At 38.0% G+C, this 25,228-nt stretch overlaps 1 protein-coding gene across 1 annotated transcript in view; it reads left to right on the forward strand.

The window, feature by feature from the left end:
* DHX15 (DEAH-box helicase 15) overlaps window positions 1-25,228 on the forward strand; it is a 56,898-nt gene that overhangs the window by 13,223 nt on the left and 18,447 nt on the right. The window contains exons 4-6 of the mRNA XM_066279250.1: window positions 11,852-12,011; window positions 13,688-13,906; window positions 20,041-20,208. Coding sequence (XP_066135347.1) covers window positions 11,852-12,011; window positions 13,688-13,906; window positions 20,041-20,208 — 547 coding nt within the window. The remainder of the gene's footprint in view (window positions 1-11,851; window positions 12,012-13,687; window positions 13,907-20,040; window positions 20,209-25,228) is intronic.

Consider the following 25,228-nt stretch of genomic DNA (forward strand, 5'->3'; position numbering starts at 1 on the left):
ACACATGATTGTCTACCGTATTGAGCTTTCTGTCTACCAGATTTTTATTTAGTGCTCTTAATTTTTTATCTTCATCTTACACTTGCATTCTGCATGAGTTGTGATGTATATTGCCTGTAATTTTTTTTGAAAATCTTTCTCTTTTGTTGCCTCTGTTTATATGTGACATTTAAATCATTTTCTAAAAATAATGTTTTTGTCATGTTGCAATCTTCCCCCGGAAGTTTTTTTAAAAGACAATTCTGGAACACAGCATTATGTGGGCAGGAAAGTGTCTTCGCTTGCAGAAATATATACATAATAAGGGGAGAAATGAAATATTACATAGATTTTTTTAATATATGCAGAAGTAGAATAATGTAATGAGTTTCCATATATTTATCTTGCATCTTTAACTATGGCCAGTCTTATTTTATCCATATTCCAACCTTCGGTCTTACGTAATTTGAAGCAAATCTTAGCCAGCATACCCTTTTATCTGTAAATATATCAGTGTATATCTCAAAGGTTTTAAAATGTGACTGATACTACAAATTAAATATTTTTCATAATCAAAATACCCAGTACTGTTCAAGGGTTATGCCATTATTTCCTAGTTTCTTTGATGCATATTTTATTAGGACTTCAGATTAATGAATTCAATATCACTTAACAACTGAGCTTGTATTTACTTAATCAGCTTGTCTGTGACTCGTTGAGGCATATTTTTGGCCTAACCCTTCATTGAATAAATCTTTAGTTTAGTGATAGTCTCATTGATCAGGTGTAATTACAGTATAATTGACAAAAGAATGACAAAATCCAAGCTTGTGCTTTTATATTTAAAATGTGATCATGTGTATCTCTTGCCTAATTGGAGTATAAACTCTTTGAGAACAACAGTGATTGTGTCTATATGTATACTTGCTTTGTGCATGGAACCCTTATTAAAAATAAAAATCTAAGGAGAATGGAAGGAATAACAAATTTGTCACTATAATATAGATTGGGAAAATTTTCAGCATAATCATGAAAAAGGGGTAGATTTTTCATGGAAAGACATTTTTTTCTGATGTGTTAAAACTTCTCTTGGTGAAGAGGGTATAGTGACAGGGTGATCTGGTATACATATAATTTGCCTTTTATTCTGTATCTTTTGCTTTTGGATATCAGATTCATTGCAATTTTGGAATCTGTCACAATGTTAAGTTCCCAATCTGGGGTGATGTTTATGAAGCAAAATGTGCTGTAGCTCTCTCTTTGAGTTCATATGTTTTTTATATAATTTCAGGATGAGTTGGTAGATAATCAAGAAAAGTTACAGGCAACACGTGGATGAAATCTACAGTTAAGTGTCAGTGAGAAATGAGTAGTTTTGGGTTCCCAGGTGTGATACATCCTTGTAAAGCTTGAGGGAGAGACATTTTAAACAGATCAGCCAGAGAAATGCTGTTCTACAATATGGATTCAAAACTTAAAGAAGAAAATTTTAATTTCCAAAAGCCAATCTAGGCAAGAAGTTGAAAGGAACTTAAAAATATTTAACAAACATAAGAGTTCACTGCAAACACTGCTAACCATAAGGAGCTGGCTGGACAGAACCTCTAAGGCTACAGCAGGGCAGATTCCCAGACAGTGTCAGAGCCAATTCTTTGGGGCCCCTGGAAATAGCAGTTTTAAGCACCAAATGCTTACGGCCAGAGTGGTTTCCAACACAGCTGTCTCATTTTGAAATAGATGACTTGAGAGGAGAAATGAAAGGAAACAGATCCTAGAGCACAGACTCCAGGATCACAGTGCCTGGTTGTGTGCCAGCTCTGCTACTTCTTAGCTCTGATCTTGGCTGCATTCATTAACTTCCCTGTGCTCAGTGCTTTTTTGGAGGACAGAACTAATGATAACTCTCATAGGGTTGTTCTGAGATTAAATATGTTAATTTGTGTACAGCCCTTGGAGTAATTCCTGTCACCCAGCAAGTGCAAAGTCCACATTGCTGCTCTTGTTGCTGCTAATGGTGGTCGTAGCTTTCCAGTGTGAGAAATTATTGGATCTTATTACCAGTTAACTCAGTTAACCCAGTTAATTAGAAAGGGGCTTATTAAACCAATTTAATGAAATTCTTTTTAACACAACAATTAAATTACAATTTGGGGGTTTTGACTTGAATTAAACCTTGACCTGTCACTATGGAATGAATGAATTCAAATACTCTTCTAAAGCTGGAAGTAGATGTGGAAACAGGCCTGGTACTTTAGAGATCATTAATTATACAAACATTAATTATAAACTAATTTATTGAACATCTGTTATGTGGAAGGTTTTGTTCTAACTAAAGTGTAGCGCGAAAGTTAGATTAAGGCAGTTTTACTGGATATTTAGAAAGGGGTTGTGAATTCAGAATAAGTGGTTACTTACCACTTAAGCAGTTCTTATCAGAAAAATCACTGTTGTCACTCTAGAATTAGAATGCTATTAGCTTTTGTTAATTTGTAGAAAGCTAGGTTGATTTCCTGAAGGTCTGCATATGTTAGTACATCTGACCTTTGTACTTAAGCATTTGTAAACTATTAGTTATAGAAGGCTCTTTATTTACAGTGCCAATGTCTAAAAAATGTCAGACGGAACCTACACATTGATGCTAACTTTGTGTAAATTCTCTTGTGAGGATGGTAAAGAATTTCCTTCAAAACCTGTGAAAATTTGAGGAATGCACAGTGTTTTGAAAATTTATTTTAGCTGTGCAGAATTAAATCTGTGCTTTGGCCGCTGTTAATCATTACAGCTAAGAATCATGAAATGGTACTGCAAATGGGTTTGATATTTTTCTCTGCTTTTTGTCCTTTTTTGTTTTAGAAATGTGTTAAAACATTGCAGATTTTAATATTCAAAGTATTATCTGGTGCCTTTCTATGTGACTGTTTACTTCTACTAGTTGTCATTGTATATAAATCATGCTATATGTACTGCTGTTGTATATAGTAAAATTAGCGTTGCCTCATTGTGTAATGTTTTTGCTAAGGATATATCAAATTGAACTTGAGCCTATGTAAATCTTTATTTCTTTACCAATGAAAAGGACATTAAGTATATAAAGGAACTATTGCTAGTGCCACTGGCTCTTTGACTTGATTGGGTTAGATAAACTATGAAGCAGTTAAGGTAGTTTGAATGTCATGTGCTTTGGAGGAGGTATTTTATCTGAGCTGAGAAGGATGTAGAGACTTTGATAGCAACATTAGGTTTTAAGTAAAGTAGACCTTCTCACGCTGACTTGGTTTACAGCATACTCAATGTCAGAGTAATTTCATTTATGGTACCCTAGGTCTAAAGAAATAACTCAGATTTTCATTTATTTGGCAGTTTGGTTCTAACAATATAAGTAGCCTGTTAAACAAATACCATAAATAAATTGAAAGGAAAAAACCCACAGTATGTTAATTTCTTTTTTTTTTTCTTTTTTCTTTTTGTATTTTTCTGAAGCTGGAAACGGGAAGAGACAGTCAGATAGACTCCCGCATGCGCCTGACCGGAATCCACCCGGCACTCCCACCAGGGGCGAAGCTCTGCCCACCAGGGGGCGATGCTCTGCCACGACCAGAGCCACTCTAGCGCCTGGGGCAGAGGCCAAGGAGCCATCCCCAGCACCAGAGCCATCTTTGCTCCAATGGAGCCTTAGCTGCGGGAGGGGAAGAGAGAGACAGAGAGGAAGGAGGGGGGGTGGAGAAGCAAATGGGCGCTTCTCCTTGTGCCCTGGCCGGAAATCGAACCCTAGTCGCCCCCACGCCAGGCCGAGGCTCTACCGCTGAGCCAACCGGCCAGGGCCTGTTAATTTCATTTTTAACCACCATTATTTACAAATGTGATGTCTGTGCCAGTTGAACACTGCAGTTTCTTAAACCGTAAAATCAGATTGCATACTGCCAGCTTTATTTTCTATATTGATTTTTGTCTTATACAGTTGACCCTTAAACAGTGCAGGGGGTAGGGGTGCTGGTCCCTCATGCCCATCTGTGTCAAAAACTTGAGTTGTCCCTAGGTGTTGTCCCAGGGCATTGGTTTTAGGACACCCCCCCCCCCACGTCCCTCCTACCTTTGCAGATGTGTAAGTCCATGTGCAAAAAGGCATAGATCACTGTATATCGTTGGTCTCTGTATTTGTGGTCTCTAACCTCAGATGGAAAATAGGATTATTTTGGGGGAAAATAATCTGAGTATAAGTGGATTCGTGCTGTTCAAAACCATGGTGTTCAAAGGTCAACTGTACTTGGCTCTTTAATCACAGCAACTATCAAAAATGCAGCTCTTCAGTGATGACATGAAAAGTAATGTAGCATGATATACAGTTGGAAGTCTGAACTATCTCAGGCTAGTCCTGTCATGTCACATGTTGAGTATGAAAACAGTAACATTGTTTTGAATCTTTAAGGGAAGACCATATTTATTATTCTCTGGAAATAGTCTATCATTAAATAAATTTTCTTTTATCACTAAGTAACCTGTTTATACCCAAGATTAGTTCATTCTTCTCGTGACTGCATGTATATACAGTGAAGCGCTGCTGGACGACGGAGATGTTCCATTAGATGATTTTTTTTAACTTTTTAAAAATTATTTTTATTTATTCATTTTAGAGAAGAGAGACAGAGGAGAGAGAGAGAAAGAAAGAAAGAAAAAGAGAGAAAGGGAGGGAGGGAGAGAGAGTTAATCTAACTAAAAATTTAGTGGTAAATAGGAGATTTATACAAACCTTAAATGTTTCATTTTTACTTAAAACGTATACATTTATTTATCAATCTATTAATGTAGGACCAATGCAATTTCCCTGAATGTGGACCTTTTGAAGTTCCATGATGCAGTAAAATGTCTCCTTAACATGGGGTTTAAACTTCAAACACTTGCAAAATGCACATATATTGTATGAATTCACGAGAATTTCGTCTTGGGAAATCTGGAATTCCAGACCTAGTTCACTCTTTTATAGTTACTTTATCCATTTGATAATAATTATGTGTGTGTGACTCGTCTTTTTCAATCTTTTCTGAAGCAGACAATTTAGGATATGTATATCCCGCTTTGTTTTTTGTCTTGTTTATTGTTTTGTGTGAAACTTAATCCAATTGGTAGGGACAGAAATGTGGCTGTAATATACTGTGTGCTTTGTAGAGGTAAGGTTATTCCAATATGTTAGGTGAAAGTTAGTTAAGACTGTAGTATAGAATCCTGCTGTATTGAATACTTTCCAAGTGCCAGGCAGTTGGTATTCTAGGTGCTTTGTATACATTGTTTAATTTAAACACTAGCCATCGTATTTTCATTTTACAAAAGGAGCATTAGAGAACTTGAACTTGTTCAGGGTCAGACACCAGTAAGAAAGCAAGAACTTGAACCTTATCTTGTTTTGCAACAAGGATGTGTTCTTAACCACTGTATGTGTTTCTCCTTTCCATCGTGATTCCTCCTGTCTCCATATAAATCTTTATGTGTATTTGTAAATCTTTCCTAGGTAATCAGGAAAGCAGTAAATCTGATTTCAGCTAGTGCTCGACTTACGACCACGATTGGCTCCGACAGACCAGTTGTAACACGATTTGGTCAAAAGTTGAGTAGGCTGTATGTATAGTATTGTGAAATGATGTTATAAAAATCTTTTAAGTCATATTTTATCATAATTTTCTTTCATTATTGTACTGAGTCTGGGTTAACAGTTGAAATGGTGCACACGGAGATGGTAGTGCTGCCGGAAGCTGGTCCGCACTATCATACGCCCAGCTGGGCAACACTTGCACTGCCAGACACGGAGCAGTGGTGGCTAGCGATTGTGGTCATAAAGTCGAATGGTTGTAAGTTGCATAGGTCGTAAGTTGATCAATACCTGTACTCAGATTAAACAGTGCTGGTCATTATAATAGATAATCCTTTGAAGCAGATGTTGAGAATTTCTTTGGGTTGTGCTGAGTCAAGTTTTGGATTATTTCAAAACAGTTTTGATTTATAGTTACGCCAGGATATCAGCTGTACCTTCAAAGGTAACCAAATTCCAACAGTATTGGAATAATACTTTGTAAGGTGAATTTTCGAAACAAATTAACTTAAGCATTTATGGCAGGACTGTTTCAAGACATACGGCTATTGGTTTTGCTAACATTGAATTTTGGAGATTGTTCTAAAAAAAAAAAAAGTTGCCACATTCTTTTTAATGGCTGCATAGTTTATTTACCTAAATCTATTGTTAGTCACACATTTGCAGGGTTTTTTTTGTTGTTGTTTTATTCTTTTGTGTTTTTCTGAGGTTAGAAGCGTAGAGTCAGACAGACATACTCCTGCATGAGCCCGACTGGGATCCACCCAGATGCCCACCAGGGGGTGATGCTCTGCCCATCTGGGGTGTTGCTCCATTGTGGCGGGAGCCATTCTAGCACCTGAGGTGGAGGCCATGAAGCCATCCTTAGTGCCGGGCCAACTTTGCTCCAGTGGAGCCTTGGCTACAGGAAGGGAAGAGAGAGATAGAGAGAAAGGAGAGAAGGAAAGGTGGAGAAGCAGATGGACGCTTCTACTGTGTGCCCTGGCCAGGAATCAAACGCGGGACTTCCACACGCCGGGCTGAAGCTCTATCGCTGAGCCAACCGGCCAGTGTCTGCAGTTTCTGTTTTTAAAAAAATGCTGCTTTCTTTATTACCCTTTTATAACCTTGTACACAGTTTTTCCACACATGTATAACTGAAATGAGTTTTCTACAAAATGAAATTGGTTGGGTCAAAGGGTATGTCTGAATTTTTTTAGCTGTTGCCAGATTGCCCTCTATGGAGATTTTATCTACTCTGGCCAGTAAGAAATGACAAATGGTCTGTTTTCATCCCCTAGCCCACACGGTGTTGTGGAGCTTCTTTTATCTTTGTCAGTATTGTAAGTGAGAAATGGAATCTCATTATGGTTTTAATTTGCATATTTTTGTATGAAATAGAGCATTTTTATGTATGTATGTGAGTCATTTGTATTTCTATTTGGAATCTGAGACACTCTTTTCAGAAGTATTGCTACCAAGTTGACAGTCATTTGTAAGGTACTATTTAAATGCATCCCAGTAACAGAAAAGGTAAACTTGAAAAAATATACAGTATTGTAGGATTGATAAAATTTGATATGTTTCTATTCTTTGCTTGTCGTCCTATGGTTGGTTGATCTTTTTCTTACTGATTTGTAGGCACTTTTTAACAAAATTGGTATTCTGGATACAGGATGCAATTTTTGTCCAGTTTGCGATTTCCTTGCTTTGATTATAGTACAGGGGTGGGCAGGACCTGGGTTGGTTGGCTCAGTGGATAGAGCTTGGCGGCATATGGATGTCCTGGGTTTGATCCTAGTCAGTGCGCACATGAGAAGCAACCATCTGCTTCTCTTCTCTCTCCTTTTCCCTTTTCTCTCTTCCCCTCTTGCAGCCAGTGACTCAATTGGTTCAAGGGTCAATCCTGGGCACTGAGGATAGCTCAGTTGATTCAAGCATCGGCCCCAGATGGGGGTTGCTGGGTGGATCCCAGGCAGAGTATATGTAGGAGTCTTTCTATTGCCCCTCCTCTCCCTTTATAAATAAATAAATAGATAGATAGATGATAGATAGATAGATAGTACAGGGATGGGCAAAAGTAGGTTTACATTTGTGAGTACCTGAAACAGTTTTATTCTTGTATTATTTATTAATTATTGAATTTATTATTAACCTGTTTTTACCCACTTCTATACTTCATGCCCTGTAGAAACCTTGAATTTAATACAAATATTTAATTAACTTATTTTTAAACATTGGATTATGCATCGTACCCTGCTCAAGATTTAAAATAATTTAATCCCTATATTCTAATATTTTGTTTGTTTTAAACATCATTGATCAATCAGGCATTGGTTTTAGGGGGTGAGGTTTAAGATAGGGATTTCGGAGAGTTCTCTTGTCTCCCACCTCTCCCTCTTCACACACCCCTTTCTCCCTCTGTGACTCCCTTTCCCCCTCCACACACACCAGACCAAGTAACATAGCATGGAATTATTGGAGATCACTTTCATTCATAGATGGTTTATTCATTGCTCATAACATGAACATTAGTTAATGACTTTTTTTTTTTTTTTGGTGGCAGAGACAGAGAGTCAGAGAGAGGGTCAGAGGGACAGACAGACAGACAGAAAGGGAGAGAGATGAGAAACATCAATTCTTTGTTGCGGCACCTTAGTTCATTGATTGCTTTCTCGTATGTGACTTGACTGTGGGCCTTCAGCAGACTGAGTGACCCCTTGTTCGAGCCAGCAACCTTGGGCTCAAGCTGGTGAGCCTTACTCAAACCAGATGAGCCTGTGCTCAAGCAGGCGACCTCGGGGTCTCAAACCTAGGTCCTCCACATCCCAGTTCGACACTCTGTCCACTGCGCCACCGCCTGGTCAGGCAGTTGACATTTTTTAACGTTTATTTTAAAATTTTTATGGCATTCATTTTGGAAAAATTCTATATAAATACACATAAACACAACGATAAACAAATGACACATTACAGTACATTATGTTTTACCATGCTTTGTTTGTTTATATCACTGTGATGTCGCCTGGGGTCAGGTGGTCTGTTGTTTGTAGTGGTACTGTGCTGTCTGTGTGTGCCCATTGCAAAAATGCTTAAGCTGATACTACTCAACACTTTTTTTTGTTGTTGTTGTTTCTTTTGGGGCTTATCTTTTTTTTTTCCAAAGCTGGAAACGGGGAGAGACAGACAGACTCCCGCATGCGCCCGACCAGGATCCACCCGGCATGCCCACCAGGGGGCGATGCTCTGCCCCTCCAGGGCGCTGCTCTGTTGCGACCAGAGCCACTCTAGCGCCTGGGGCAGAGGCCAAGGAGCCATCCCCAGCGCCCGGGCCATCTTTGCTCCAATGGAGCCTCGCTGCGGGAGGGGGAGAGAGAGACAGAGGAAGGAGAGGGGGAGGGGTGGAGAAGCAGATGGGCGCTTCTTCTGTGTGCCCTGGCCAGGAATCGAACCCGGGACCCCTTGCACGCCAGGCTGACGCTCTACCACTGAGCCAACCGGCCAGGGCTTCTTATTTTTGAGTGTATCTTATTTCCTTATTTTGGGAATAGGAACCTATTCCAAGGACATGTTTGCTGCTTTAGGCATCAGCTTTTGCTTAATCTACTCTTGTCCTCTTGTTTTACTTGATTAGTTTAAAACTATTGCTTTCTACTTTAGCAAGCATCAGAATCGCATGAAAGCTTGTTAGAACTCAGATTGCTATGCCCACTTTCAAAATTTTTGAATAAATAGGTCTGGGGTGAGGCCCATTTGTGCAGTTCTTTCCAGTTCCTAGGTGAAGTGGATGAGTTTGTTTTTTTTTTTAATTAATTTATTTTTTACAGAGACAGAGAGTCAGAGAGAGGGATAGACAGGGACAGACAGGAACGGACAGAGATGAGAAGCATCAATCATTAGTTTTTCATTGCGCATTGCAACACCTTAGTTGTTCATTGATTGCTCTCTCATATGTGCCTTGACCGCGGGCCTTCAGCAGACTGAGTAACCCCTTGCTGGAGCCAGCGACCTTGGGTTCAAGCTGGTGGGCTTTTGCTCAAACCAGATGAGCCCACACTCAAGCTGGCGACCTCGGGGTCTTGAACCTGGGTCGTCTGCATCCCAGTCCGACGCTCTATCCACTGCGCCACCGCCTGGTCAGGCAGTGGATGAGTTTTTAAGTGAGTCTTTGTCCCAAAACAAAGAAACATTTTGGATAATAGGGTACCCAGTAAAATGCAGACTTTGGCTGTCTGTGTAGTTTTTGTTTACTACTTCATTGTTGAAACTTCAAAATTATGTAACCATAATTTTATGGTGACACCATATTCTTGTGACTCACCCCTTAGTGTGGATAATTATTTCATTACTCCGTGAAGTCCACAGAGGAAAATGGCTATGGTTTTTGTAGAACTACTGCTTCCCGGTTCTGCCTATTCTTTTGCTCTGACAGGTTACTTTGATTTTTATTTGTTTTTCTAGCAAAGGGGTTCGTGCATCTAGCAGTACAGCGAAGTGTAGGCTTTTTGCTACATATATCATCCATGGATTTCTGACTCTGGGGAAAGTTAGTGGAGTAGAGGCCCTGGATTGGAACTGGTACACTGATCCTAGTTTTGCTAGGCTATTTAACTGGTTTTGAGACTGGGAAAGTTAACTGCTAATACTTGTTTTCTTCACGGTAAAAGCAATCAATTTGATAGTATCTTAAAGAGACCTTCCAACTATGACAATGTTCTTTTCCCCAAAGCTCTCTCTTGTACAAATAGTGTTCTTATATTAACTGGTGGTGCAAGGTATAACTGTAGTATCTAATGGGATTGGATCTTACTGGGTTAGGATCAGATCAATAATGAGGAATATCCAGGACTCTGTCTCTGGAGCAGAAGTAAGAGGGTTTGAACTTAGTTGACCATTTAAGTTGGTACATGTAATAGTATATACATAGTTGATAATAAAACAAGGCAAATAATATGTAGTTCCATTAATCTAATATACAGTATTTACAGTGTGCCATTTGTAACATTGCCCCTCTGAGAAAAAAGTAAAGAATGAGTATTTGGGTCATCTTTGCTTTGGAATGCCTCTGTGTAGTGGTTGTCTGAAGCTTGAGGAAGGTGAGGTGCTGTAAGATGAAAATAAAGAAAGTGGCTTTTTAAAAATGTGTTTTAAGGAGTTTTCAAGGTAAAGTTTAATACTTATCTGCTGTGATTTTTTTTCCTCACATTTTTAGTATGTGAAATTTGTATACATTTTGCAATCTGATGGAAGTTTGGTGGTTGTCGCCCATGAATTCTTGAACTTAATCCAGCTGTATGTGTTGTCACTTAATTTAAGCAATGTGCATATTTGGAACTATGTGTTGAGTTTGCTTATAATCAAAATATCATGCTAGGTAGTATTCCATATTGAAATGAGGCTTGCAGACTGAGTAGCAGGTTGTAAATTTGATAGTGTTTAAGCAAATGTTTGTTGTTGGACTAGTGACTTTTTTATTGCAGAGAAACAGACAAGAGCTTTGAGGAATGTAAGGAAGTTACTTACAAGTAGTAAATGAAACTACTGTTTGCTATTGAGAGAATGTACAAAAGAATTGTTTATCTCCTCTTAGTATAAAATCTAAAAGCAGGAGAAATTACCAAATGTCCTCAACTACATCAAAGACATTTCAAAGCAGCTAGAGGCTATAATGTTGCTGATTCACGCACTGTCATTATTAAGGCTTTGAGTCATAGTTTAATTGATGCTTTTTTCTTTCATGGTCTTAATATAAAATGGTCTTGCAGGTAATGCAGTGTCGATTCCAGAAGTGTGTTCAGGTGAAATAAAGAGGATTCATTTTTCTTGTACACTGTCAATATGCTGAACTTACTGCTCCAACAGATGGCATCAGCTAAAAATATCAAGTTGGTCTATGAAAGATTAGGTTAGACTAATTTGTGAAAAATAGAGCCAAAATAGTGAAGTCATAAATGATGACTTCAGATTTTATACCACTTTTTAATCTGTAAATAAAATCACGGATTTGAATTTAAGGGAATGAGATGTGACTTCAGCGTTTGCAGGCAGACTTTGTTTTGTCCAGGTGCCAAGCTAAGGATAGTTTGATTTGTATTAGTGGCAGTAATAGCCAGAATAAAATGGAAAGGGGTTGGCTGGCCCATACAACTATTCTGCAAACCACCCTTCACCTAGTGCCTGGATTCCATATTAGCTGACTTCTCTTGAGCCATCCCTAAGCCTGGTTTCCCTCCATTTTGTTCATTGATCTAACTGTCACCATACGGTTTTTCCCTACATGAAACTTGACCAACATGTTCTTTGTGACTATAGATACATGACTGATGGCATGTTACTTCGTGAAGCTATGAATGATCCCCTCCTGGAGCGCTATGGTGTGATCATTCTTGATGAGGCTCATGAGAGGACATTGGCTACAGATATTCTCATGGGTGTTCTGAAGGAAGTTGTAAGACAGAGATCAGATTTAAAGGTGAGGTATTTTTTTTTTTTTTTTTACTTATTTCATTGTAAAACATGCACATATAATAAACAGGGAACACATGCTGATCACTAATCAACTGTAAGAGAAACAACCAGTAAGTGCCTACATTGGTTTTTTTCTGATTTACTTTGCTGTGTTTTTGTTTTAGACTTTAACTTATAATTTTTAGTAATGTATTTTAAGCCAAATCTTTTCAGTTTCTAACCCACCCAGTTTTTGTTAAGGATCTAATAACATGGTAGTTTTGTAATCCTTCTGCTCCCCCTACTCTGTGTTAAGTACAAAAGCTGCCTCTAAGCATCGTATCTATGTCCCTATCTTAACACAAATAGACCCATTATAAAGTTTATTCATAATGCTGGCTAGGGGAATAGCTATACTCAGAACAACTCACTTCTTAGAAATTCATTTGCTTATCCAGTGGGTTTTTTTTTCCCCCGTCATACCAATTATACCCTGGCCAGTGTTACTATGTTGATAAAATTGAATGAAGGTTTTGCCTTCCCCCTTTTTATGTTTGAGTATACTTTTCGCATAAAAACAAATTACGCTTTTAAAGAATGCATTTGAAGAACTGTGTACTACCATTACTGATTAAGCTTTATGAGCTATTGAAGTTTTAGTGGGGAGAGTCAGTAGAAATGAGGAATTCTGTAGTAGACTGTTTTCAGGGGGGAGCCTTCTATAGAAGGAAATATTTCATGGGTTATGTAATACATGATTCATAAAGGAGCACGGTAACTGTGCTCATGCAGCTCCGCCCCTGGACAACCTTCTGTGTTGTGTTTATAAAGAAAAGGAGAGCTGTGTTTATTTTAGGACTCTTTCTAGAGAAGTCATGATTATTAAAGGTGATTTAGAAAAAGGGAGAAACTTTAATCTGTGCCACTGATTGGCATTGTTTTTCCCTCAGGTGCAAGGTTCTTGTGTTCTGTTTTAGTAAATGCAGTAGTAATCATACTACAGAGTAGTGATTGATGTCCTTTGCCAGTCCTTTTACATATTAATAATTTTATAAACTTTGATTTTTAAGGTATTTCATGAAGATAACATTGTAGGTCTATTGCAGGGGTCCCCAAACTACGGCCCGCGGGCCGCATGCAGCCCCCTGAGGCCATTTATCCAGCCCCCGCTGCACTTCTGGAAGGGAAGGGGCACCTCTTTCATTGGTGGTCAGTGAGAGTAGCACATTGACGAACTCATTAGCCAAATGCAGGCCCATAGTTCCCATTGAAATACTGGTCAGTTTGTTGATTTAAATTTACTTGTTCTTTTTTTAAATATTGTATTTGTTCTTGTTTTGTTTTTTTACTTTAAAATAAGATATGTGCAGTGTGCATAGGGATTTGTTCATAGTTTTTTTTATAGTCTGACCCTCCAGCGGTCTGAGGGACAGTGAACTGGCCCCTTGTGTAAAAAGTTTGGGGACCCCTGGTCTATTGGATGTCAGGTTTGTTTCTAATTTAGTTAAACATAAATAATATACCATACTTTGAACTTTTCTGTATTTTATTTTTTTAATCACAATTTGTTAGTATGAAAACCTGTAGACTTTTTTATAACATCTATATAATATATATAACAGTAACCATCATTTCTTTTTCTAAGTCCACATAAGAATCTTTAAAGACAACTTCAGGTAATTTACTGTCTTTTACCCCCAGGTTATAGTTATGAGTGCTACTCTAGACGCAGGAAAATTCCAGATTTATTTTGATAACTGTCCTCTCTTAACTATTCCTGGACGCACACATCCTGTTGAGATCTTTTATACTCCCGAACCAGAGAGAGATTACCTTGAAGCAGCAATTCGAACAGTCATCCAAATCCACATGTGTGAAGAGGAGGAAGGAGATCTTCTACTTTTCTTAACTGGTCAAGAGGTATCCTGGTTATTTGCATTGTTGTTTGGCCATTGGCATGTTATTTCTATATGCAACAACTTTAAACTTACCTTCGCATATATTTTTTACCTTATTGAAAGTTTTTCTTTAATCTGCTTGTATTTATATGTCAAATAATGTAAACCCTTTTATCCATGTACTCTTAATATCTTCATACCATTAGTGTTTGTATACTGGTCAATTATCCTAAGAGTGTTAAATACTTTTAGAATTTCGAGATTTAGCAATTTAGTCTTGATTTTGAAGAGTCTTAGGTGGTTGGTAGTATGTGATGAGGTGTGAATTTGAATGACAGCTGCTGTGGAATGAGATTTTCATAGTTACAGAAGCTTGTGAGCAAGTGTGGGTAGCTCAGTCACCCGGCACCACCAGCCAGTGTTTGTGTTTGTCTTTTCCACATGCTCACTGAGGATGGGAAGGAATCGCTGCAATTCCTTAGATAGAATCGGTCTCATTTTAAGATAGGGATTTTATTCTCAGGTGCAGCAAACTTGTTTTTCAAACTCGTTCCCAACAAAATCTTTATGGGTGTGCTGTGAAATTCTTAACTGACTATGTATGTTCAGGAAAAGCTATCTGGATAAAACAGGTTTTTAAAATAATTTTCATTTACTAGTTGACTTGAGAGAGAGGGAGAGAAACATTGATTTGTTTTCCACTTATTTATGCATTCACTGGTTGATTCTTGTATGTGCCCTGGATGGGGATCGAACCTACAGCCTTGATGTATTAGGACGACACTTGAATCAACTGAGGTGCCTGGCCAGGGCTGGATAAAGCAGTTTTTTATAAAGCCTTTTAAGAAAGGTTTTTCTTAGAGCTTGTCATTTGTCCTAGTAGGCTTTGTGAATTTTCTTTTTTTTTTTTTTCTTTTCATTTTTCTGAAGCTGGAAACAGGGAGAGACAGTCAGACAGGCTCCCGCATGCGCCCAACCGGGATCCACCCGGCACACCCACCAGGGGCGATGCTCTGCCCACCAGGGGGCGATGCTCTGTCCATCCTGGGTGTCGCCATGTTGCGACCAGAGCCACTCTAGCGCCTGAGGCAGAGGCCACAGAGCCATCCCCAGCGCCCGGGCCATCTTTGCTCCAATGGAGCCTTGGCTGCGGGAGGGGAAGAGAGAGACAGAGAGGAAGGAGGGGGAGGGGTGGAGAAGCAAATGGGCGCTTCTCCTGTGTGCCCTGGCCGGGAATCGAACCCGGGTCGTGAATTTTCTAGAATATGCTTCTCAAACTAATAAACATGCAGATTACAGTGGTACCGTGAGATACGAATTTAATTTGTTCTGTAGCTGAGCTCGTCAGTCAGTCAACTCGTATATCAAACTGCCAATACTGGACCCGTGTGCCAGCTAGCGGCAGCTTCCCAAGTCTCGACTTGTATCTCGGAATTTTGCTTGGATCTTGAACAAAAATATGGACCGAGTCACAGCTCGTATCTTAAAAAAAAAAGTATGTTTGTCTGTTTGTATCTCAGGGTACCACTGTGCCTAGAGAACTTGCAGATTCTGACCCAAAGGTCAGGGTGGGCGTGGGATTCTGAATCCCTAACAAGCTTCCAGAGGATGCTGCAGTCTCCAGGGATGAGGAGCACGTTTCAGGAGGGAGCAGAGCTGTCTGACGAGAACTTGCTCCAGTGCCAGAAATGTGCTTAATCTGCACTGTTCGATGTAGTAGCTACCAGTGACATAGGACTTCTGTGTATTTGAACTGTGACTAATGAAAGGAGGGACTAAAATTTGCTTTTACAGAGTTTTGTTAAATTTAAATAGCTCTGCACCCAAACCCTCCAGCTTTCTGTTTTTGTATGGCCAGTAGTTATTTATAACTTGCTTTTACGTTTTTGAAGAGTTGTAATTTAAAGCAAAGAATGTACAGTATGGATGGTATATGGATACAAAACCTAAAATATTTTGTCCGTTTGCTCCAGAACACCTGACCCTGCTCCAGAGCATTTTTCTCAAGTGTGGTCAATGTGTTGCCTCCCAGGAGAGGGGAGCTTTCTGAAACGAAGTCGGTTCTTGACCCTGTTCCAGACTTGCTGAAACAGGTGGAGCCAAGGATGAAATCTAGGAATCGGCATCTTCCATAGGCTCCTTAGGGCGTTTTTATATTTCCTGAGTTTCACGTTCTCTTCCTGAGGAATGTTTCTGTGCCTGTGGTACATCACTGCCACCACCCTAAACATACTGTGGAAATTGCCCTCATTATCCCAGAGGCATGCTAGGCCACGCCTGCTTACACTCCATGTGCACTCCTGTTTGTGGTCTTTCTCTACAGGGATGCTCGGTAGATAATATTTGAGTAAATTTTTTTTGTCCATTTCTTCACTATTGACCATATGATTATAATTTGAGCTACGTTGGCTATAGTTTCTTTTCTGTTGAGCAGGGTTTTTCACCCTCAACAATATTTATGTTGTAAGCCAAGTAATTTTTTTTTTTTTTTTAATTTTATATATTGCTTTTACAGAGAGAGGAGAGAGAGGGATGGGAAGTGAGAAGTATCAACTCATGGTTGCTTTATTTTAGTTGTTCATTGATTGTCATATGTGCCATGACCAGGTAGCCATTCCATGTTGATGCTCTATCCATGGTGTCACCGCAAGCCAGGCCCAAGTAATTCTTTGTTGTGGGGTGCCCTCTGCATTGTAGGGTGTTTACTAGCATCACTGGCCTTTACCTATTGCTGTTATATTTTTAATATTTTATTTATTGATTTTAGAGAGAGAAGAAGGAGGAGAGAGAAACATCGATTTGTTGTTCCACTTATTTATACATTCATGGGTTGATTCCTGTATGTGCCCTGACTGGGGAACGAACTCAGAATTTTCGTGTATTTGAATGATGCTCCAACCAACTGAACTACTCAGCTAGGGCTGGTCTTTACTCATTAGAGTACCCTGGTTGTCAAAACCAAAAATGTCTACAGACTGTCAAATGTCCTCTGGGGTTCAAAGTCATTCTCAATAAAGAATGAATCATGCTTGTTCTTTTGGAAATAAGATGTGTTGAGTTCAGTTTTATAGACAAACCTCTTGTAGATATTATTCTTCCTTTCTATGCATTTTGAATGAAAGAATTTTTGTATTTTTGTATATTGTATAAGCAAGAGTACCGGCTGCTTTTTTGAAGGCATGTAAACCATATTTACCCTATAATGTGGTGTTGAGGTATTCGTTTTGTCCTTTTGTGTTTGGTATTTGTAAGTTTCTCACTTCTTTCAAAATGCATAACATCTTTTCTTAAAGGCTATTTAGAATAGTTATTGTGTTCAGATAACCAAGCATATTAGAATTTTATCAGAAATATCATATGTCCTCATGGTGAGGACCTGAAAGCCATTTTTATGAGTTGATATTTGTTCATTTGATATTTTGGCAACTTTCCTATGCTGTAGCTGGGGGTAGGAAAGGAGTAATAAGCCCCATGGCTTTTTCACGTGTATGCTAGCGGGGAGTAGAATATGTCTGTCAATGAAGGATCAAGGTCATTGTGAGTTGGGTTTGTATGTGTCCTGTTAAGTTTTTGAGTTTCTCTGAGGTTGTTGACAAGTCTTGAATTTGAAGACAGGGGTGAAGGTAGCAGAGAACCTAATGTACTCTGTTCATTGATTGTGTATAGTAGCACTGATATAAAGATATGTAAAGTATTTACTAGTCTTCATGTCTTTAGTATTTACTAGTCTTCATCTTAAGTAGTAGATTCTGGGAATTCATTGCTCATACATTTGAATAACAAACAATTTAGTTATCTTGTATGAAATTTTAAAATGACATTTAAGACCAGATTATATTACCATTTTGACCATTTATGATGGGGGTCGGGAACCTATAGCTCGTGAGCCAGATGTGGCTCTTTTGATGGCTGCATCTGGCTCGCAGACAAATCTTTAATTAAAAAAATGACATTAAAAATATAAAACATTCTCATGTATTACAATCCATTCATTTCCTACTGCTCATGTTCATGGTTGCGGGTGGCTGGAGCGAATCACAGCTGTCCTCCGGACAACACCAAATTTTTATTGGATAATGCGTAACATTCTCGAGTCGTATGGCTCTCATGGAATTACATTTTAAAATATGTGGCGTTCATGGCTCTCTCAGCCAAAATGTTTCCCGACCCCTAATTTATACAATAGTGCCTTTGTAAGTCGTCTGACTTCATTTGGGAAAGAACAGTTTTAATTGTTGAAAGGTTGGGAAAGATTTGAATTTTAGAATTTTTTTAATGTTTTATACTAATGCTTAAAATCTGGATTTACAAAGTCTTTAGACGAACTACTGAATTAGGTGAGAATGTAATAGCAATATCAATTGTTTGTAAGTGCATACTTGTAGATATTGAACCCCACTTTTTAAAAAAATTTTTATCTGATTTTAGAGAGAGAAAGAGGATGAGAGAGAGACAGAAACATCAGTTTGTTTCTGTATGTGCCTTTCTGGGGATTGATCGAACTGGCAACCTTTGCATTACCAGTACTACACAATAACAAATTGATCTGTCCTGGCCAGAATCTGAAAATGTACAATTTGGGGCACTTATTTTTGCTAATACTGTATGTGAAATCTGGGTTTTTTGGTGATTTCTACATTTATTTTCTGGCCATACATGATTAAATTAATAAAAGTATGAATATTCTTTGTATTACTAGCCATTTTTCCTTTTTTTATTCTAGCGAAATCTAGTTTAGCATTTATATTCAAACTTGTTTTGATTTGGAAGATAATCTAATTTTGTGTTGGCATGCCAGCAGGGGGCATTCTAATCTAGATACAGCATTTGTAACAATTTTTATTTTTTATAAAATGTTTTATTTGTTATATTTTTTCTTTCAGTGAAAGACATTCTTTTAAAAACTTGAGTTCTCAAAGGGAACTATTAACAGAATCTTTAGTAATTTTTGTGTCACAGTTTTTGAGACTATACCCTTTAAGAAAATTAGTGTGTTTGAAACATGACAAAATATTTTTAAGTATCCAAGAACTTTGCTTTAATATGAAAAAAGTTGTACTTTGATTAAAATAATTTCAAGGGAAATTCTAATTTGAAATAAAATATGGAAAAAGTTTACCTGAATTTTTTTTTTCCTTTTGTAAAAGACAGTTTTTTGCTTGCCAAATCCAAATGGTTTGTTTAACATACTAATGGTTGTAACTGAATAAATGTTTTAGTGAAATTTACAATTCATTTCTCCTGATTTTTTTTTTTCCTCCTGATTTTTAACTCCCTTTGCCAACTGCTAGAGCCTCCATCTAGTCTTTCTCCCACACTTTCTCAATAGTCCTTGTGTGTCCTTTTTAAACTGGATTTGAATGCAAATGTATTTTAACAGTTCTTTGTGGTAGGCAAGTTTTCGAAAGTGCTGCAAGAACGTGTTTTCAACCGGTGCTGGTTTGTGCAAGAGTATGAGGATGGTAACTGCAGTCATCTTAGTCATATTCACTTACACTCGGGTGGTTTGTGCAAGAGTATGAAGATGGTAACTGCAGTCATCTTAGTCATATTCACTTACACTCGGGTGGTTTGTGCAAGAGTATGAGGATGGTAACTGCAGTCATCTTAGTCATATTCACTTACACTCAGGTGGTTTCTGCCCTAGTGGTCCCCAGAATAATTCTATTAAGATATTTGGGTTATCCTAGTTTTTAAATATGTTGATACTGTACAGGTGTTTGTTCTCATTAGGAACAATGAAGCAAATCTTCCATATAATTGCATTAGGGATAACAGGACATTAAAGCCTAATTGGCTTCTTTAAAAATCTAGCACATCAATTTCTTTTAGATTGTGAAAATTGAAAAGGTTATGACTGCAGTTAGACATTCCTGGGTGAGAAATTTCAATTTTAATACAATTTGTTAAGAATTAATTAGGATTTCCAACTCGAAAGAAAGGGAATGGGGGATACCAATGAGGCAGTCATCTGTATGTTTGGCTACAGCAATCAGAGTTTTCTGAATTATTTCGGAAATCCCAATGAAATTTGCTAAATGAATTAGTTTTGATTATTAAATTGAAAATATGCCACATAGACCTAGGATTATCAGTACTTGAAATGTTTCAGTGTGTATTCAGTTTGTTTTTAGACTCAGACTTTTCATTTTGTAGGAAATTGATGAAGCCTGTAAGAGGATAAAGCGTGAGGTTGACGATTTGGGCCCTGAAGTTGGTGACATTAAAATCATTCCATTGTACTCAACACTCCCACCTCAGCAGCAGCAACGCATTTTTGAACCTCCGCCTCCAAAAAAGCAGAATGGAGCAATTGGAAGAAAGGTAGCACCAGAATGTTCTATAACTAATTGACGTATACTATAAGATTTGTCTTTGAGATATCAAACTGTATTGCATTACAAAGGAATAAGTTACCAGTGGTTGTGAACTGGATTGTACACTACAAAATAAGCTATTTCAAATGTAAATGGAAAAATATAGTTAGGTGGAGTCTTGACTTTAGAGAAGGAGCAAATATGGTTTTCCACTATTTAGCACATGGAACGATGGCTAGGGTGAGTTAAGAAAAGAGAAATATGGCCAAGTACTGTCTTTCTTCCCATTAAATCATGAGGCAAAAACTAAGCACTTGTTTCTTCAGTCTGACCAAGTATCATGGACAAGGTATGAAGTGTTAACTACACAGATCTCGAATAACAGTAGCACGGATTCCATTGTCTAAATACGCCGGTATTTTGAGGGTGGGAACTTGGGGTCCTGTTGGTGTGGATGTGTGCTGGGCACAGGAGGGAGCGAGGGTCCCCATCCCTCCTCAGGGCGCTGTGTTAACCATGGGAAAGGGATCTGAGTCCCAGGTCAAAGCAGTACAGCCATGCTCTTATTTTTAACAGATGGATGCTCTCATAGTTCTTTGAAAAAAAGGATTGCATCGATTGATTGAGTTAAATAATAGTCACATGTGAATTTTAGTATCCTTAATCTCTAGTTTTAAAGTCTTTATTTTTTAATTTGAAAGCTATTTATTGCTTATTTCTGTGCTCAGGACTAAAAGCCACCACCTTTTTTTTTTTTCCTATACTTTTTAATCTTGATGCTAAGATTTTCACTGATTATTGAAAAGTACAAATTAATAAAGATAGTTAAATATATCATGACTAATTCTTCAGCAGGGCTGTGTAAAAGTTAAACACCAAAAACACCTCTCAGATTGAAAAAAAAAATACTGAATGGTTATGCAACACCAGTGTAGTAGAATATAAATTAACAAGAAATTAGTTGTGGCAGGGCGGGGGCAGATTTTTGAGTTTTTCCTGAGTTAGCTAGAGTAGTGCATGACTTAAAAAAAATAGTCTGATTCTGGCTTCATATGTGGAACTTCGCAATTGTCATTTTGTTGTTGCTAAAATATCTTTTTTGTTTCTTTATGTGCATTCTGAACTTAAAGTTTTAAGGGATGCATTAGTATACAGCTTTCAGGTTGATTTGTTGATTGAAAAATGCTAATTATCTGGAGTTTTTAGCTGATTCTGTATCAAAGGATGAATGTGAACTAGCTATTCTTAAACATTTTTATAGGAAAGAGTTAATGCATCCTCTGTGGAATATTTAAACTTTTTCTTGAAATCGTGTATTTGGTATATGTCTGCATTTATTTTACAGTGGTGGTTCTATCATTGTGTGAAAATTGGCATACAGCAAGATTTATTGTTTGCCTTTTTATGTAGTTCTCTTCCATTTTGAGTTGCTTTAAGAAGTATGGCTTCCCATTTATTACTTAATCTTATTTTACATGTAATCTCTCTTCTGTTGTGTTAATTTAGGTACCTGTTCAGTACACGATACCTTTTGTAGCATCTACAACTGAAACCCATGGAGTAGTATTAGTTGTTTTATAAATTTTCTATTGATTGGAGGAAGGGAGGAGAAGCATCAGCTTGTTTCCATGTAGTTGTTCCATTTAAGTATGTACTCGTTGATTGCCTCTTGTGGATGCCCTGACCTGGGGCAAAACCATGACCTCTGGCCTGTTGGGTTGATACTTGATCCACTGAGCCACTTGTCTGGGCCTTCCCATTTTTTTCCTTTTTAAATTATTGCTCTTTTTGTTCTAGTAAGTCATAAGAATATTGAGGAATATTTTCACTGAAGAGAAAGATTCTTCAGCAGCTGGTTGTCATACAGGTGACGGGTAACCGTTGGAATTCTCAAAGGTTTGGGCGTACCCTGGCTTTTAGTTTAGGTTCACAGCTCAGAGCCACAGTGTCCCTCCGTCCTCCGTGGGTGTTGCTCCGTCCAGCGAAAGCTGCGCACAGGACCCCTTGCTGGGAATGCGTGTTCTCTCTCGGCGCCTGTCAGCTTCATGTTAGAGGTTAGGAGGGACACTGGCATGGCCTTCCTGGGAGAAACGGAGACAGAGAGTCTTAGCAATCGATACCTCAGTCTTATTTTGAGAAAAAATACTTTGAAGCCCCTGTTTAAGGGAAAATGAAAAAATATTACAGAAGGTTAGTTCATAGAGGACGATTTACTCATCAGATACATTTTTGATGTTGGGTAGGTCGCTGTCCGGAAGGAGGTGGGAGCGCGTGCTAAAACTTACAATGTGTGCAACTCATTGGCAGAGCACTGACAGCGGGCAGGGTGAGCTGGTGACCCTGAGACCCCAGTGCTGGCCCAGTTAGGAAGGAGAAAGGATTGGTGGGACTGGGGAGAGAGAAGGGTCAGAATTAAGGCTCATCCAGGTTCTCTGTGAGGGTAGTGTGGATTCCAGAACATGAAAATGGGCATTCTTTTGCTGTTTTCCAGTTCTCTTTAACAAATGCCACAACTTGGATAATATCCTGTCCACCTTGTGAAACAAAGAACTAGAGGCCAATGCTTAATTCTTCTGTTGTGAATTTATTTTTAAGTACACAATTTTTTATTTTTTTAATTCATTTCAGAGAAGAGAGAGAGAGAGAGAGAAATATAAGGGGGGAAGAGCAGGAAGCATCAACTCTCATATTTGCCTTGATTGGGCAAGGCCAGGGTTTCAAACCAGCAACCTCAGCATTCCAGGTTGACGCTTTATTCGCTGAGCCACCAAGGGGCAGGCTGTTGTGAATTTACTAATTAAACTTTACTGTGCTAGAATGGAGCTTTCGTTTCAAGAGTGTTAACTGTCAGTGATTGCCCTTCACAATTAATTAAAGATTACGTAGGGGCATTTAGGGATTTACTTTCTGCTTTCACTTGTGTAAAACAAAATAGTCTGATTTTTTGTTGTTGTTGTTGTTAAATTGCTTATGTACTTTGTTCTAATACAAGGAAAATAGCTGGCATAGAGTAGAATATAGTAAGTGTTGAAGGATTTGGAACAGAATATTTAATACAGTTTTTAAAATTCCACTAAACTAATTAATTTTGTATTGCTTTATATTTGGTGGGTATCTTTTATAAGTTAGTGCCTTATTTGTTATTCCTCATTGTATTAACTTATGCAAAATAAGGTTTATAATTTGTAAAACTAACAAAAAAGCCTTTTAGCATTAACTATTTTAAATGTTACCTATACTAAAGATTAAAGTTTTGTGGCCTTGGCCTGACCTGTGGTGGTGCAGTGGATAAAGCGTCGACCTGGAAATGCTGAGGTCGCTGGTTCAAAACCCTGGGCTTGCCTGGTCAAGGCACATATGGGAGTTGATGCTTCCAGCTCCTCCCCCCCTTCTCTCTCTCTGTCTCTCTCTCTCTGTCTGTCTCTCCCTCTCCTCTCTAAAATGAATAAATAAAAATAAATAAATAAAAAATTAAAAAAAAAAGTTTTGTGGCCATCTGGGGATTTGAGAAGCATTTATTTTACTAATACTGTAATTACTTAGTTACTTTTATGTACACATTCCTAACATAGCACTATAATGGTAAACTATTTCAAAGTTTTAATGATTAAAAAGGTTGAAAATGCAGAACGTATTAATGTGAGGGGTAATATTTTTACCTGTTTTGATCATGCTGGACGTTTAGTCAGGTATTTGACTTGAAGCTACAGCTACAGTATTTCTACACATTAAAGCTGACTCATCAATTATGTCACTTTTAAGTGTGTTTTGACTAAGACATAATTGCTGTATTACAGACTTGGTGTTATTAAAAACTAGCAGCTATTCCTTGAGTTTATTTAGATTTCATTAATTTTGTCCATGTAAGTAGCTGATTTTCCTGTAGCTTATCTTATGGTTTACTAATTAACATGGCTTGGAGCATACATTGCTCATTAAAAAAAAGAAATGGCCCTTTGAAGAGAGACTGAATGACCCACTGTCTGAAGATAACTTGTGGGTCCATTGGAGTGTTAACATTAAATAAGTGAAAATTTATACTGAATTGGAGACCCTATTCCCTCAGTTCCCTGGGGGCTAAAAATCCAAACTAGTTTAACTTAAATGCGTTATTGGGTCCAAATAGAATTCAGGTGGAGCAACTCCAGTTTGCCGAGTTCTGTAAAGTGGCATTACTGAAATAAATCTGGAATGGATTCAATTAGCAGGCATAGCACTGAGGGGGGAAAAGGGATAAATCTGGATGAAAGTTGACTCCTTGGCACATTTAAGATATGAAAAGATAGAATTGGCAAAAATGTCAAGCCTTTTGTTAATAGGTTTTTCCCTATGTTTAGGGTTATTTACCTGAAATAGTTACTTGGTAATGAGTTTTGAACCTTTTTAATGCCCTTTGAACACTAACTGCCAAGTTACAGTCTGGAAAGCTTGTATCATTTATACATGTATTCCAATTGGCCATAAGTAAGTGCCGTGATAAATTTAGGGTCACTTTGTGTTCTGACCAGTTCCTGATTAGGTCATGTGCCACTTGTATCTGAGCATACTTAAGGCTTGACTCTCCTTACTGCTCAGATTTAAAGCAGCTAGAGCTAGAGACTTTGATCTCATTTATTTGTCTGTTCTTCTGTATTATGTATGTGCTTATATTTTATTTAGCCTTAGCTAGTAGTATTTATATCCCTCCAGGTATAGTGGTAGAGTCATCAGAAGTACTCTCAAAGTTATGCAGTTTGTTACATAATTTTTTTTAAAACACGTATTTTGGCATTTGACTTTTAGATGGGCAGAAGACTGCCAGTGACATGGGGCTTGCCAAGTTGGCATAATCACCTGATTCTTAAACATTTCTGTAGTTACATGATTTCGCCTCCTCAGAAGTAGTATTTTATAAACACACAAAACGCATGCACCTTAAATAAAATTATTTTTAATTAGCTCTCAAGGGTTGATCACATCAAAAGACATTGTATTTTACTGTAGAAGAAATATACAGCATGTCCGTAAAGTCATGGTGCACTTTTGAC

Source organism: Saccopteryx bilineata, chromosome 5, assembly GCF_036850765.1.
Source record: "Saccopteryx bilineata isolate mSacBil1 chromosome 5, mSacBil1_pri_phased_curated, whole genome shotgun sequence".
NCBI lineage: Eukaryota > Metazoa > Chordata > Mammalia > Chiroptera > Emballonuridae > Saccopteryx > Saccopteryx bilineata.